General features: G+C 42.2%; 3 protein-coding genes and 1 pseudogene across 3 annotated transcripts; all 4 read left to right on the top strand.

Annotated features, from left to right (window-relative positions):
- Positions 1 to 131: 131 nt before the first annotated feature.
- LOC141013658 (protocadherin alpha-10 pseudogene) lies at positions 132 to 2,522 on the top strand (annotated as a pseudogene).
- Positions 2,523 to 3,354: 832 nt separating this feature from the next.
- Positions 3,355 to 6,393, top strand: LOC141012967 (protocadherin alpha-8-like). The gene is made up of 2 exons (XM_073486509.1): positions 3,355 to 5,730; positions 6,382 to 6,393. The coding sequence occupies exons 1-2, from the start codon at positions 3,355 to 3,357 to the stop codon at positions 6,391 to 6,393; spliced, it is 2,388 nt and encodes a 795-aa protein (XP_073342610.1).
- Positions 6,394 to 6,930: 537 nt separating this feature from the next.
- Positions 6,931 to 9,327, top strand: LOC141012968 (protocadherin alpha-3-like). The gene has a single exon (XM_073486510.1). It carries the CDS (start codon positions 6,931 to 6,933, stop codon positions 9,325 to 9,327), a length of 2,397 nt encoding a protein of 798 aa, XP_073342611.1.
- Positions 9,328 to 10,232: 905 nt separating this feature from the next.
- Positions 10,233 to 12,626, top strand: LOC141012969 (protocadherin alpha-3-like). Its single transcript, XM_073486511.1, has one exon. It carries the CDS (start codon positions 10,233 to 10,235, stop codon positions 12,624 to 12,626), a length of 2,394 nt encoding a protein of 797 aa, XP_073342612.1.
- Positions 12,627 to 13,424: the final 798 nt, after the last annotated feature.

A 13,424-nucleotide genomic window follows, 5' to 3' on the forward strand; every position in this document is an offset into this window, starting at 1 on the left:
AGGACGGCTGTCTTGTTGGTCGTGAAAATGCGGAAATATCTGGTTGAAATATTTCGTTCTTGATCTCGATATTGGGATTGTTTTGCTGTATTGCCCAGCTTTGCCTTCATGCTCTTTCGACGTGTGGAATAATGCATTTACCGAGCAGGACGAGCTCTGTGTGGATATATCTCTTGGTCGTGCTGCTGGATTGTTACTTGGAAGCGGTGTCTGGGCAGCTCTCTTACTCCGTCTCAGAGGAGGTGAATCTGGGGACTGTTGTCGGAAATATTGCTAAAGACCTGAACATCAATGTCCAGGATTTGGAGTCCCGCATGTTTCAGATCGTTGCTGGATCAAAGAGAAAATATTTCGAGGTAAACCTGAAGACTGGTGTCCTGTACGTGAATGAGAGAATAGATCGAGAGGAACTCTGCGGAGATGAGCCCAAATGTTCACTCAGTGTGGAAGCAGTTATCAATAACCCACTAAAACTGTACCGGATTGAGATTATTATCTTGGATGTGAATGATAATTCTCCGTCATTTCTCAGCACATCGGAGGTGTTCGATATTACTGAGAGCACAGCAGCAGGGGCTAAATTTCCTCTGCATCCTGCTGATGATGCCGACGTCGGTAAAAATACTGTAAACACCTACAAGCTCAGTCAAAATGAACACTTCTCTCTTGTTACACAAAAAGGAGAGAGTGTTACTCCTGAATTAGTGCTTCAGAAAGTTTTAGACAGAGAAAAACAATCTGTGATTCGACTCACGTTGACAGCCATTGATGGAGGAACACCTGCTAAATCAGGCAGTATGACTATAATAGTGAATGTGTTGGACAGTAATGATAATTCTCCCGTTTTTAGTCAAACTCTTTACAAAGCCAGTGTGTATGAAAATGTTAAGATAGGCACATCGATAATAACTTTAAATGCGACCGATTTAGATGCAGGCCAAAATGGACAAGTGTTATATTCATTCAGTAAAGCAGGCCGAGGGAAACAAACTGATCTGTTTGACATAGATGAACAAACTGGAACTGTAACAAATAAAAAAAATATCGACTTTGAGGAAAATAATGCTTTTGAGATTCGAGTACAAGCCAGTGATGGAGCTCCTTCTCCTCTCACCACACACGCCAAATTATTGATTGAAGTTTTAGACGTCAATGACAATGCCCCTGAAATTTCAGTGACGTCACTATTGAATGCGGTTAAAGAAGATGCGTCCATTGGCACCGCCATTGCACTTGTTTCAGTACTTGATAAAGACGGAGGTAAAAACGGGATGGTGAATTGTAAAATTTCCAACAACGTCCCTTTTAAATTAGAGTCAAATTATAAGAATTACTATTCGTTGGTGGTGGACGGTCCTCTAGACAGAGAGAGCGCATCTCAATACAACATCAGCATCACTGCTACTGATGAGGGCAGCCCCCCACTGTCCAGCACGAGCGTTATTAATGTACACGTGTCTGATGTGAATGATAACGCACCTCTGTTCACAGAAAACATAATCAATATGTATGTGAAAGAAAACAGTCCAGTGGGAGCAATTATTAAAACTGTGACAGCAACTGATGCTGACGTTGACCAGAACAGTCAGGTGAGATATTCATTTTTACAAAGTAACACGAACACATTACCGTTTTCTACAATGGTGAACATCAACTCAGAGACTGGAGATATAGTCAGTCTGCAGTCTTTTAACTTCGAGGAGCTAAAAACGTTTCAGTTTAAAGTTCAGGCCACAGACTCTGGTGTCCCTCCGCTCAGCAGCAACGTGACTGTGAACGTTTTAATACTCGATGAAAATGACAATAATCCAACAATTCTCGCGCCCTATTCTGAGCACGGCTCCGTTAACAGTGAGAGCATCCCCTATTCTGCTGAAGCGGGATACTTTGTGGCAAAGATCAGGGCTGTAGACGCAGACTCTGGATACAATGCGCTGCTTTCTTATCACCTGTCTGAGCCCAAAGGAAACAACCTCTTCCGGATCGGAACCAGCACCGGAGAGATCAGGACTAAGAGGAGAATGAGTGACAATGACCTGAAAACTCACCCCTTGGTGGTGTTGGTTTCTGATAACGGAGAACCCTCCCTGTCAGCTACTGTGTCTATTGATGTGGTGGTGGTTGAAAGCACAGCTGACATCCAGACTCAGTTCAGACATGTGCCCATAAAGGAGGAGAGCTTCTCTGATTTGAACCTGTATCTGCTGATCGCCATTGTGTCGGTGTCAGCCATCTTTCTGCTCAGTCTCATCAGTTTAATAGCTGTCAAATGCCACAGGACAGACGGCAGTTTCAGCAGGTACGGTGCCCCAATGATCACCACCCACCCTGACGGGAGCTGGTCTTACTCCAAATCTACTCAGCAGTATGACGTGTGTTTCAGTTCAGACACGCTCAAGAGTGACGTAGTAGTTTTCCCCGCACCATTTCCGCCTGTAGATGGGGAACTGATCAGTATAAACGGAGGAGACACTTTTACCAGAACTCAGACTTTACCTAATAAAGAAAAGGTAAGATTATAAACTTAATTTTATCGCTTAATTGAGTGTAATTTCAGCTCTTATATTATGTATTATGTTACAATGTGCAATGACATTTTCCTCTGTGTCAGTGAATCAAATAACGCTGTTCTGATGCTGAAATCAAGTTTTGGATGCAAGTTCAACATATTAAAAGTACAGGAAAAGTATTATGGTTGTGATAGCGTGTATGTATGCTGACATGTGAGTCTTCAGGCTAGTGGTCTTTGACTGTTTGGTCTGAAACGTCACAGAAAACGTGCCTTGTTGTCTAAATATATTGTACTGTTTCCAAGAGGGTGAAACAATTCGCTGTTGTGTGTTTCTCCTAGCATTTTCTTTACTTTGATCAAACCTTTTTAGATATTCTTTAAACCGTTTCACCTATAGTGTGCGCCATGATGCTCTATCCATGGTGCTGAAATATGCGGCGATTACACTCTGTTAAATTACGAAGGCATGGCAGTGCAATTAGTAATGAAGGAGATTTTATTTAGATTTTTTTCCTCGCAGGAATGATCTCCTTTCTGGTGATTTATATTGTAACAAATCATGTTTAACTGTATTTAGTTCATAGCCTTGCAGTTATTTTAAGTGGCCATGAGGCGACGCTATAGACCGTGACACCGCCAGCTAGTCGCTGATGTGTCCAGGCCCCTCCCACATTAAAAGGTTCATTTTCCCAGTGCTTTGTTAGAATGAGACGCAGGGTGAAGGGGGATGGATATAGAAAACATCCCGACATATAATTTTGTCTTTCAAGCGCCTTTTTCGCCTTGAAAAGCACAGAGCACGTCGATAAAGGGATATATGCTTTGTCTCGCTGTATGGAATTATGCATCGGCCGGGAAGAAAGACTCACATTGGGATTTATCTCTTGCTTGTTGTCGTGGCGTTTAACTGGGGAGCGGTTTCCGGACAGCTCTCCTATTCCGTCTCAGAGGAGGTAAACCTGGGGACTTCTGTTGGAAATCTCGCCAAGGATCTAAATCTGAATGTGCAGGATTTGGAGTCACGTATGTTTCAGATCGTTACCGGATCAAAGAGGAAGTATTTTGATGTAAATTTGAAGTCAGGTTTTCTCTACGTCAGTGAAAGAATAGACAGAGAAGAGCTCTGTGCGAAAGCTGCAAAATGCAAAGTGAATGTAGAGGCTGTGATTAATAATCCACTGAAACTGTACCGTATTGAAGTTAATATTCTTGACGTCAATGATAATCCCCCTTCGTTCAGTGCCAAATCACAGACTATCGATATAGCAGAGAGTGTATTGCCAGGAGCTACGTTCCCTGTGTTGTCGGCCTATGATGCCGATGTAGGGAAAAACAGTATTAACACGTACAAGCTAAATCCCAGTGAATATTTCTCTTTAGCGGTGCACAAAGGAGAGAGTGTGTCAGCCGAGTTAGTTCTTCAGAAATCATTAGACCGAGAAAAACAGGCTTTAATTAAACTCACGCTGACCGCTGTAGATGGAGGAACTCCTCCAAAATCAGGCACGTCAGAAATAATCATTAATGTCTTGGACACAAACGATAATTTCCCGACGTTTACCAAAACATTGTACAAAACAAGTATAACAGAGAATGCACCACTTGGCAGTACAGTAGTAACAGTGACTGCCACTGACGCTGATGAGGGGACGAACAAAGACATTGTGTATTTTCTAAACTCGAAAGATCAGGACCATGTGTTGGACATTTTTGAAATCGATTCAGAAACAGGAATAATAACAGTTAAAGGACAAATTGACTTCGAAACAAATCCTGCTTTTGAAATTCGTGTGCAGGCTGCGGACAAAGGCCAGCCTCCATTGACAGCACAGTGTAAAGTACTAGTGGAGGTGGTGGATCTGAATGACAATGCGCCTGACATCACGGTGACGTCACTGCTCAGCACCGTGAAGGAGGACGCTGAAATTGGTACTGCCATTGCGCTTGTTTCAGTTCTTGACAGAGATGGGGGCAAAAACGGTGAAGTCAACTGTGAGATAATGAATTCAGTCCCCTTTAAATTGGAGACAAATTATAAAAATTATTATTCTTTAGTTATTGGTGGAGCTTTAGATAGGGAACTCATTTCGCACTACAATATCACTATCAGAGCTACAGATGAAGGTAGGCCCCCTCTTTCTAACACCAGCACGGTTATTATTCAGGTTTCTGATGTGAATGACAACACACCTCGCTTTTCAGAGACTGTAATTAATATGTATGTGAAAGAAAACAGTCCAGTTGGAACGGTTTTGAAAGCAGTATCTGCAACAGATGCTGACGTTAGTGAAAATGGTCAGGTGAGATATTCATTAGTCAGTGATAATAACTTAGTGCCGCTGTCTACAATGGTGAACATCAACTCTGAGACAGGAGATATAGTCAGCCTGCAGTCTTTTAACTTCGAAGAGTTAAAAACGTTTCAGTTTAAAGTTCAGGCCACAGACTCTGGTGTCCCTCCGCTCAGCAGCAACGTGACTGTGAACGTTTTAATACTCGATGAAAATGACAATAATCCAACAATTCTCGCGCCATATTCTGAGCACGGCTCCGTTAACAGTGAGAGCATCCCCTATTCTGCTGAAGCGGGATACTTTGTGGCAAAGATCAGGGCTGTAGACGCAGACTCTGGATACAATGCGCTGCTTTCGTATCACCTGTCTGAGCCCAAGGGAAACAACCTCTTCCGGATCGGAACCAGCACCGGAGAGATCAGGACTAAGAGGAGAATGAGTGACAATGACCTGAAAACTCACCCCTTGGTGGTGTTGGTTTCTGATAACGGAGAACCCTCCCTGTCAGCTACTGTGTCTATTGATGTGGTGGTGGTTGAAAGCACAGCCGACATCCAGACTCAGTTCAGACATGTGCCCATAAAGGAGGAGAGCTTCTCTGATTTGAACCTGTATCTGCTGATCGCCATTGTGTCGGTGTCAGTCATCTTTCTGCTCAGTCTCATCAGTTTAATAGCTGTCAAATGCCACAGGACAGACGGCAATTTCAGCAGGTACGGTGCCCCAATGATCACCACCCACCCTGACGGGAGCTGGTCTTACTCCAAATCTACTCAGCAGTATGACGTGTGTTTCAGCTCAGACACGCTCAAGAGTGACGTAGTGGTTTTCCCCGCACCATTTCCGCCTGTAGATGGGGAACTGATCAGTATAAACGGAGGAGACACTTTTACCAGAACTCAGACTTTACCCAACAAAGAAAAGGTAAGAACATGCGCATTAAGTGCGTCTCATTGTTGCCATTCCTTTATGTTGATTACTGACAGTAACAATATACTTGGTTGCTTGTTTGGACAAACAACACGCTTTTATTTTAGTGAACTTTAAATGTGAGTTAAGCTGATATAGGCCTGCTTTACATGCGTTGTTGTAATCTTCCCATTTTGGCTGCTAACTCTGAATTTAATGTGTGTGTCGCTGTCCGTGGTACTGAACGAAAGTTTCTGTATTGGTTCTACCGGCATCCCCGTGACAAATGGAAATTTTACTGTATCAGCATGATCTGGGTGGCCATGGATGCAAAATATTTGCAAGTGAAAGTATATATTTATTTTGATGACAGAGTGTGAAAACAAGGGACTTGTTTTCTTGCGGTGACGGTCATATAGCTGCCTTTGCAATAACTTTTTTCCTGTTAAACATCCCAGTGTGCTGTAATGACTAACCACTCAAAATGTGTCGAGCCAATGTTTGTTTGACTTGTTTGTTTCTAAGGTGTCTGCCTCACTGTTGACTGATTCCATCCTTTGGCCAGCCTTTTTAATCTTGTATCTTTTTAGAGGGTGACTAATAATCAATTTGTAATACCTAACCCATAGAAATTAGAAAATCCCTGTATTCCATCTGTATCTTTAGGTTTTCTATTGAAAACTTAAATATTTAGTACAGTCAGAGACATTTTTTTCCTGGTACATCCTGAAAACATTTGAAGTTTAGAAATACTGTCACTGTTATCAGACGTGGAGCCTGACTTTTAATGCTGAATAACAATGTGCATAATTTAATAAATCAATAGCAATACTGTCAATATATTTGATAATACATTGTGGTTTTTATGTATCCAAATCCTTGGAATGACTTACAATTTATAATTAAGTGGTTGTCAGTGTTTCAGAATGAGGAGGGATTTTTCACGTTAATAGCTTGTGCAGTTATTGAAAGTTACCACACAGTGACGCTATAGACCGTGACACGGAAATTGTTGAGGCTCCTCCCAGAGCAAAAACAGACTGACTGTGGTTTTCATCACAAAGAGACACGGGAAGAGAAGGCAGGGCATAATGGAGTCATCGTGTATAAGAAGAGGAAAATCGAAATAGTGCTGACTAAAATTGTTTCTCGTCTTGTAATCTCACGGTCGAAAACCCAGCGTGGATGTATGTTTTGTTCTTCTTCGGCGGAATTATGTCTTTGCCGAGTAGCAGGAGGTCTATTGTTACATATGTGGTGCTGGTGCTGTTGGATTGTTGCTGGGAAGCGGCGTCTGGGCAGCTCTCCTACTCCGTCTCAGAGGAGGTGAACCCGGGAACGAATGTCGGAAACATCGCCAAGGATCTGAACCTCAATGTGCAGGATTTGGAGTCCCGTTTGTTTCAGGTTGTTACAGGATCTAAAAGGAAATATTTCGAGGTAAATCTAAAGACCGGATTTCTGTATGTCAACGAGAGGATAGACCGAGAGGAGCTTTGTGCAGAGGAACCCAAATGCACGGTTAGTGTGGAGGCTGTGATAAACAACCCGTTAAAGCTTTATCGTGTAGAGATAGAAGTTAAAGATGTAAATGACCATTCTCCGTCTTTTAGCACGAAATCACAAATACTGGACATAGCGGAGAACACCCTGCCTGGGTTTAGATTCGCGTTGTCGGAGGCAAGCGATGCTGATGTGGGTAAAAATGGGGTTAGTGCGTATAAGCTCAGTCCGAACGAATATTTCACTCTTGCGACACACAAAAGAGAGGACAGTATATCTCCAGAGTTAGTCCTGCAGAAAGCCTTAGACCGTGAGAAAAAGGCACACATGCAGCTCGTGTTAACTGCGTTAGACGGAGGGACTCCTCCAAATTCAGGCACATCAGAAATTGAAATAAATGTACTAGACACTAATGATAACGCACCAGTGTTCAGCAGCACTCTTTACAAAGTACAAACGTTTGAAAATGTCCCGATTGGTACGACAGTCTTCACCTTAAATGCGACCGACGTTGATGAAGGCACAAACAGTGAAATAGTGTATTCTCTTCGTAGTAAAGATCAGGACCATATTCTGGATATTTTCAAAATTGACCCTGACACTGGAGTTATTTCAGTGAAAGGAAAAATCGACTATGAAGACAGAAAAGCTTTTGAGATCCGAGCAGAGGCTAGAGACAAAGGCCAGCCTCCTATGACTGCTCATAGTAAAGTGCTGGTAGAAGTAATTGACGTCAACGACAACGCTCCTGAAATCACTGTGACGTCACTGCTTAATACAGTGAATGAGGACGCTGCTGTAGGCACTGCTATTGCACTTGTATCCGTTCTAGACAGAGACAGCGGCAAAAATGGTGAGGTGAAATGTGAGATCTTAAATGCGGTTCCGTTCAAATTGGACACAAATTATAAAAACTATTACTCTTTAGTGGTTGACGGACATTTGGACAGAGAGGTGACTCCTCAGTACAATGTCACAATATCAGCTACAGATGAAGGGAGTCCTCCTCTTTCGAACATCAGTGTTATTACAGTTCACGTTTCTGATGTGAATGACAACGCGCCATATTTCCCAGAATCGGTAATAAACGTTTATGTGAAAGAAAACAGCAAAGTAGGAACAGTTATTAAAACAGTGACTGCGTCTGATGCTGACGTCAGCAACAACGGTCAGGTTAGCTACTCATTTTTAGACAGTAATAGTAAATCTCTGCCTCTACCCACAATGGTGAACATCAACTCAGAGACTGGAGATATAGTCAGTCTGCAGTCTTTTAACTTCGAGGAGTTAAAAACGTTTCAGTTTAAAGTTCAGGCCACAGACTCTGGTGTCCCTCCGCTCAGCAGCAACGTGACTGTGAACGTTTTAATACTCGATGAAAATGACAATAATCCAACAATTCTCGCGCCCTATTCTGAGCACGGCTCCGTTAACAGTGAGAGCATCCCCTATTCTGCTGAAGCGGGATACTTTGTGGCAAAGATCAGGGCTGTAGACGCAGACTCTGGATACAATGCGCTGCTTTCTTATCACCTGTCTGAGCCCAAAGGAAACAACCTCTTCCGGATCGGAACCAGCACCGGGGAAATCAGGACTAAGAGGAGAATGAGTGACAATGACCTGAAAACTCACCCCTTGGTGGTGTTGGTTTCTGATAACGGAGAACCCTCCCTGTCAGCTACTGTGTCTATTGATGTGGTGGTGGTTGAAAGCACAGCTGACATCCAGACTCAGTTCAGACATGTGCCCATAAAGGAGGAGAGCTTCTCTGATTTGAACCTGTATCTGCTGATCGCCATTGTGTCGGTGTCAGCCATCTTTCTGCTCAGTCTCATCAGTTTAATAGCTGTCAAATGCCACAGGACAGACGGCAGTTTCAGCAGGTACGGCGCCCCAATGATCACCACCCATCCTGACGGGAGCTGGTCTTACTCCAAATCTACTCAGCAGTATGACGTGTGTTTCAGTTCAGACACGCTCAAGAGTGACGTAGTGGTTTTCCCCGCACCGTTTCCACCTGTAGATGGGGAACTGATCAGTATTAACGGAGGAGACACTTTTACACGGACTCAGACTTTACCTAATAAAGAAAAGGTAAGCCACGTATAATTTCATCAATCTGATAAGTTGAAAAAATGGTTTTCATACCCCGGGTGGTACCTACAAGTAATAATGATCTGCAGCTATGTTTGATTACTGATTAACTATTCTACACCATTGTTAAGAATATGACAGGGGTTGTAACTCAGACGTGTATCTGTAGTCTCTTCTGTGTGAATCTTGATTCTCAATGGTTTTATGGTGCATTGTTATGCACTAAAAAGCTGTCAGGTGAATTAATCACTGCTTATTTGGTCGACGTTTTTTTCTATGAATTAAGAACAATTTCAGTACAACACGGTTCAAATCTTTTCACTGAGTTTCACAGCTCTGTGATACAGGAATTTGGGCACATTAAGGCGCTGTCCACGGTGCTGAAACCATCTTCTCTGTCCACTGTTCTCTGTACTCACACCCGGCTGCTGTCCGCTGTGCTGATATTGTGAAACGCAATAAAACGGTCTTAATGACATAAATAATAATGTATAATATTAATGTGTCATGGATATAGATTATTTTATGAACAGTTCTCAATGAATTTAAGTCTTTCAAATCAACCCATGAATTTTAGAACTTTATTCAGCATATATTTATTTCATTAACTGTGTCTGTGTAGCTTATAATATAGATATCATCTGTTTTGGGCCGTCTTTCAGTATACAAAAGTGTCACTAGATGTCGCTGGAGACCATGCAAAAATGTTGTGTTCACCGTTTAGAAACTCCTCCTCTATTCATGACATAAAAGGAAACGTCATCATCTGGCAGTGCTTTGTGAAAATAGCGTTCAGACGAGTGAAACCCTAAAGAGAGAGGACACCAAGCGAGGATGGATATATAAAAACGTTACTTTTCATCTCTCGTGGATTGGCCAAGAGGCAGGAAACAGGATTTGTTGCTTTTTCCGAGACAGCGATGGCTGCTCGGGAACAATGGGATAATATCGTGGGTCTGTTTTTCACTCTGCTTTGTCTCTGCGACTGGTCCGTGGCTCAGATATCCTACTCCATTTCAGAGGAGGTGGACAAAGGGACAGCGGTGGGAAATCTTGCTAAGGATTTAAATCTCAGTGTGCAGCAGCTCCACTCCACGGGTCTTCAGCTTACCTCTGTGCATAACAAACGGTATTTTGACATAAACAATGAATCTGGAGTACTTTTCGTTAACGAGCGGATAGATCGGGAGGAGCTTTGTCCTAATACGGTAAAGTGCTCTTTAAACATAGAGGCCATATTGAGTAACCCACGAAGCCTCCATCGAATTGAAGTTGTGATTAATGATATTAATGACAATGCTCCGTCTTTTCTGGAAGAAATAACCACAATAGAAATGTCTGAATCTTCATATGTTGGAGAAAGACATCTATTGCCGATAGCTCATGACGCAGATGTAGGAACTAATTCGGTAAAGACTTACAAATTAAACCCGAATGATCATTTCTCTTTGGATATACAGAGCAGTGGTGACCAGAGCGTGTCTGCTGAGTTAGTGCTGCAGAAAGCATTAGATCGAGAAAAACAGGCTGTTATTGAACTCACACTGACAGCGATAGATGGAGGAAAACCTCCCAAAACGGGGACTTTACAGATAAACATTAATGTCCTGGATGTAAATGACAATTCTCCCGTGTTCAGTAAATCTCTTTACAAGGTCCAAGTTGTAGAAAATGCAAATATTGGCACGACGTTATTAACACTCACAGCTACTGATTTAGATGACGGTGTTAATGGTCAACTTGAATACTCTATTATAGGAAGGGGACGTTTAAGTCCTGATGACAAATTTGCCCTGAATGATAACACTGGAGAAATTACTGTAAAAGGCAATATTGATTATGAGGAAAATCAAGCATATGAGGTTCGTGTTCAAGCACGAGATAAAGGCACTCCTCCTCGCATTGCACACAGCAAGGTTTTAGTCGAAGTTATTGATGTCAATGACAATGCTCCAGAAATCTCCGTGTCTTCACTCATGAGTCCAGTGAAAGAGGACGCTGAAATAGGCACAGCTGTCGCTATGGTCACTATTACTGATAAAGACGGAGGCAAAAATGGTCTGACACACTGTAAAATTACAGGTTCTGTGCCATTTAAGTTAAAATCTAACTATAAAAACTATTATTCATTGTTGGTTGATGGGCCTCTTGACAGAGAGAGTGTTTCACAGTATAATGTATCAATTACAGCTACAGATGAAGGAACTCCCTCTCTGTCGAGTACAAACGTCATTAATATTCACATTTCTGACGTCAATGACAATCCTCCTCGATTTCTGGAACCTGTGATTAATGTTTATGTGAAAGAAAACAGTCCCACTGGAAGTACTATTTATACACTGACTACGTTAGATTCAGATTTGAATGAAAACGCAAAAGCAACTTACCACTTAATCAATAGTTCACCGAAAACCACCCCGATAGCTTCAATGGTTACTGTAAACTCAGAGACTGGAGATATAGTCAGTCTGCAGTCTTTTAACTTCGAGGAGTTAAAAACGTTTCAGTTTAAAGTTCAGGCCACAGACTCTGGTGTTCCTCCGCTCAGCAGCAACGTGACTGTGAACGTTTTAATACTCGATGAAAATGACAATAATCCAACAATTCTCGCGCCATATTCTGAGCACGGCTCCGTTAACAGTGAGAGCATCCCCTATTCTGCTGAAGCGGGATACTTTGTGGCAAAGATCAGGGCTGTAGACGCAGACTCTGGATACAATGCGCTGCTTTCGTATCACCTGTCTGAGCCCAAAGGAAACAACCTCTTCCGGATCGGAACCAGCACCGGAGAGATCAGGACTAAGAGGAGAATGAGTGACAATGACCTGAAAACTCACCCCTTGGTGGTGTTGGTTTCTGATAACGGAGAACCCTCCCTGTCAGCTACTATGTCTATTGATGTGGTGGTGGTTGAAAGCACAGCTGACATCCAGACTCAGTTCAGACATGTGCCCATAAAGGAGGAGAGCTTCTCTGATTTGAACCTGTATCTGCTGATCGCCATTGTGTCGGTGTCAGTCATCTTTCTGCTCAGTCTCATCAGTTTAATAGCTGTCAAATGCCACAGGACAGACGGCAATTTCAGCAGGTACGGTGCCCCAATGATCACCACCCACCCTGACGGGAGCTGGTCTTACTCCAAATCTACTCAGCAGTATGACGTGTGTTTCAGCTCAGACACGCTCAAGAGTGACGTAGTGGTTTTCCCCGCCCCGTTTCCGCCTGTAGATGGGGAACTGATCAGTATTAATGGAGGAGACACTTTTACCAGAACTCAGACTTTACCCAACAAAGAGAAGGTAAGCCACGCATAAAGAATGAACACTACCAATGAGTGTATATTTTGTTTTCATGTATATCTTTAGCTGCTTCAAGTGAGGGCAAAAGCGTTCGCAGTACACTGTAATTATGCCTTGTGGTATGCAGGTGTGGCCCTTTCATCACTGATAGTAGAGGATTATTGTTAAGGTTCTGACAACATTAAACGTCTGATAGATTGCATACTGTTCATCCATAGTCTAATACTGCTGAATGGGAAATGCTCTCTCCATGGTGCTGAAATCTCTCTGCGTCCCTTAATCTTTTTGACTTCATGTACTTACCTTGAACTTGTGTTACACTTGGCATAGTTTGTCTATGGGTCGGCACATTTTGGGGAAAAAAAACAAACATTTAAAATATATTCTGTTTTAAAGTAAAACGGCAAAACAATTTAAAAACAACCGGGCGTAGACGTTTACTATCATAGATTTCCACAACAACAATATCATAAGGTGGTAAAATAGTGGATAAAATAATGGAACGAAATGAAGGGATTTGTTCTAAATTATAATTGTTTTTTAAAACGTGATTTTAATTGTTTGTGGTGGTGGAAGCATATCATTATATGTGTATCAGCAAAAGAACAGTCTTATACAATCGTTATCTATTTAATTCATTCACTTTATTATCTAACAATGATCAATACATTGTCTCTCTTGCCAGTTATAATATTCTTCTGTTTGATCTCGTCTCCAATGACTTGGATTCTTCTGCTGTTCTTACTGTTTTGTTTTTGCAACAAATAGACATCATGCTTCACGCAATCGGATCATATATCAAACATTTCTGAT

Source organism: Pagrus major, chromosome 18 (genome assembly GCF_040436345.1).
Source record: "Pagrus major chromosome 18, Pma_NU_1.0".
Lineage (NCBI taxonomy): Eukaryota > Metazoa > Chordata > Actinopteri > Spariformes > Sparidae > Pagrus > Pagrus major.

Coding starts and splice junctions, on each gene's coding strand:
- LOC141012969 (XM_073486511.1), top strand. CDS start 10,233: ATGGCTGCTCGGGAACAATGGGATAATATCGTGGGTCTGTTTTTCACT.
- LOC141012968 (XM_073486510.1), top strand. CDS start 6,931: ATGTCTTTGCCGAGTAGCAGGAGGTCTATTGTTACATATGTGGTGCTG.
- LOC141012967 (XM_073486509.1), top strand. CDS start 3,355: ATGCATCGGCCGGGAAGAAAGACTCACATTGGGATTTATCTCTTGCTT.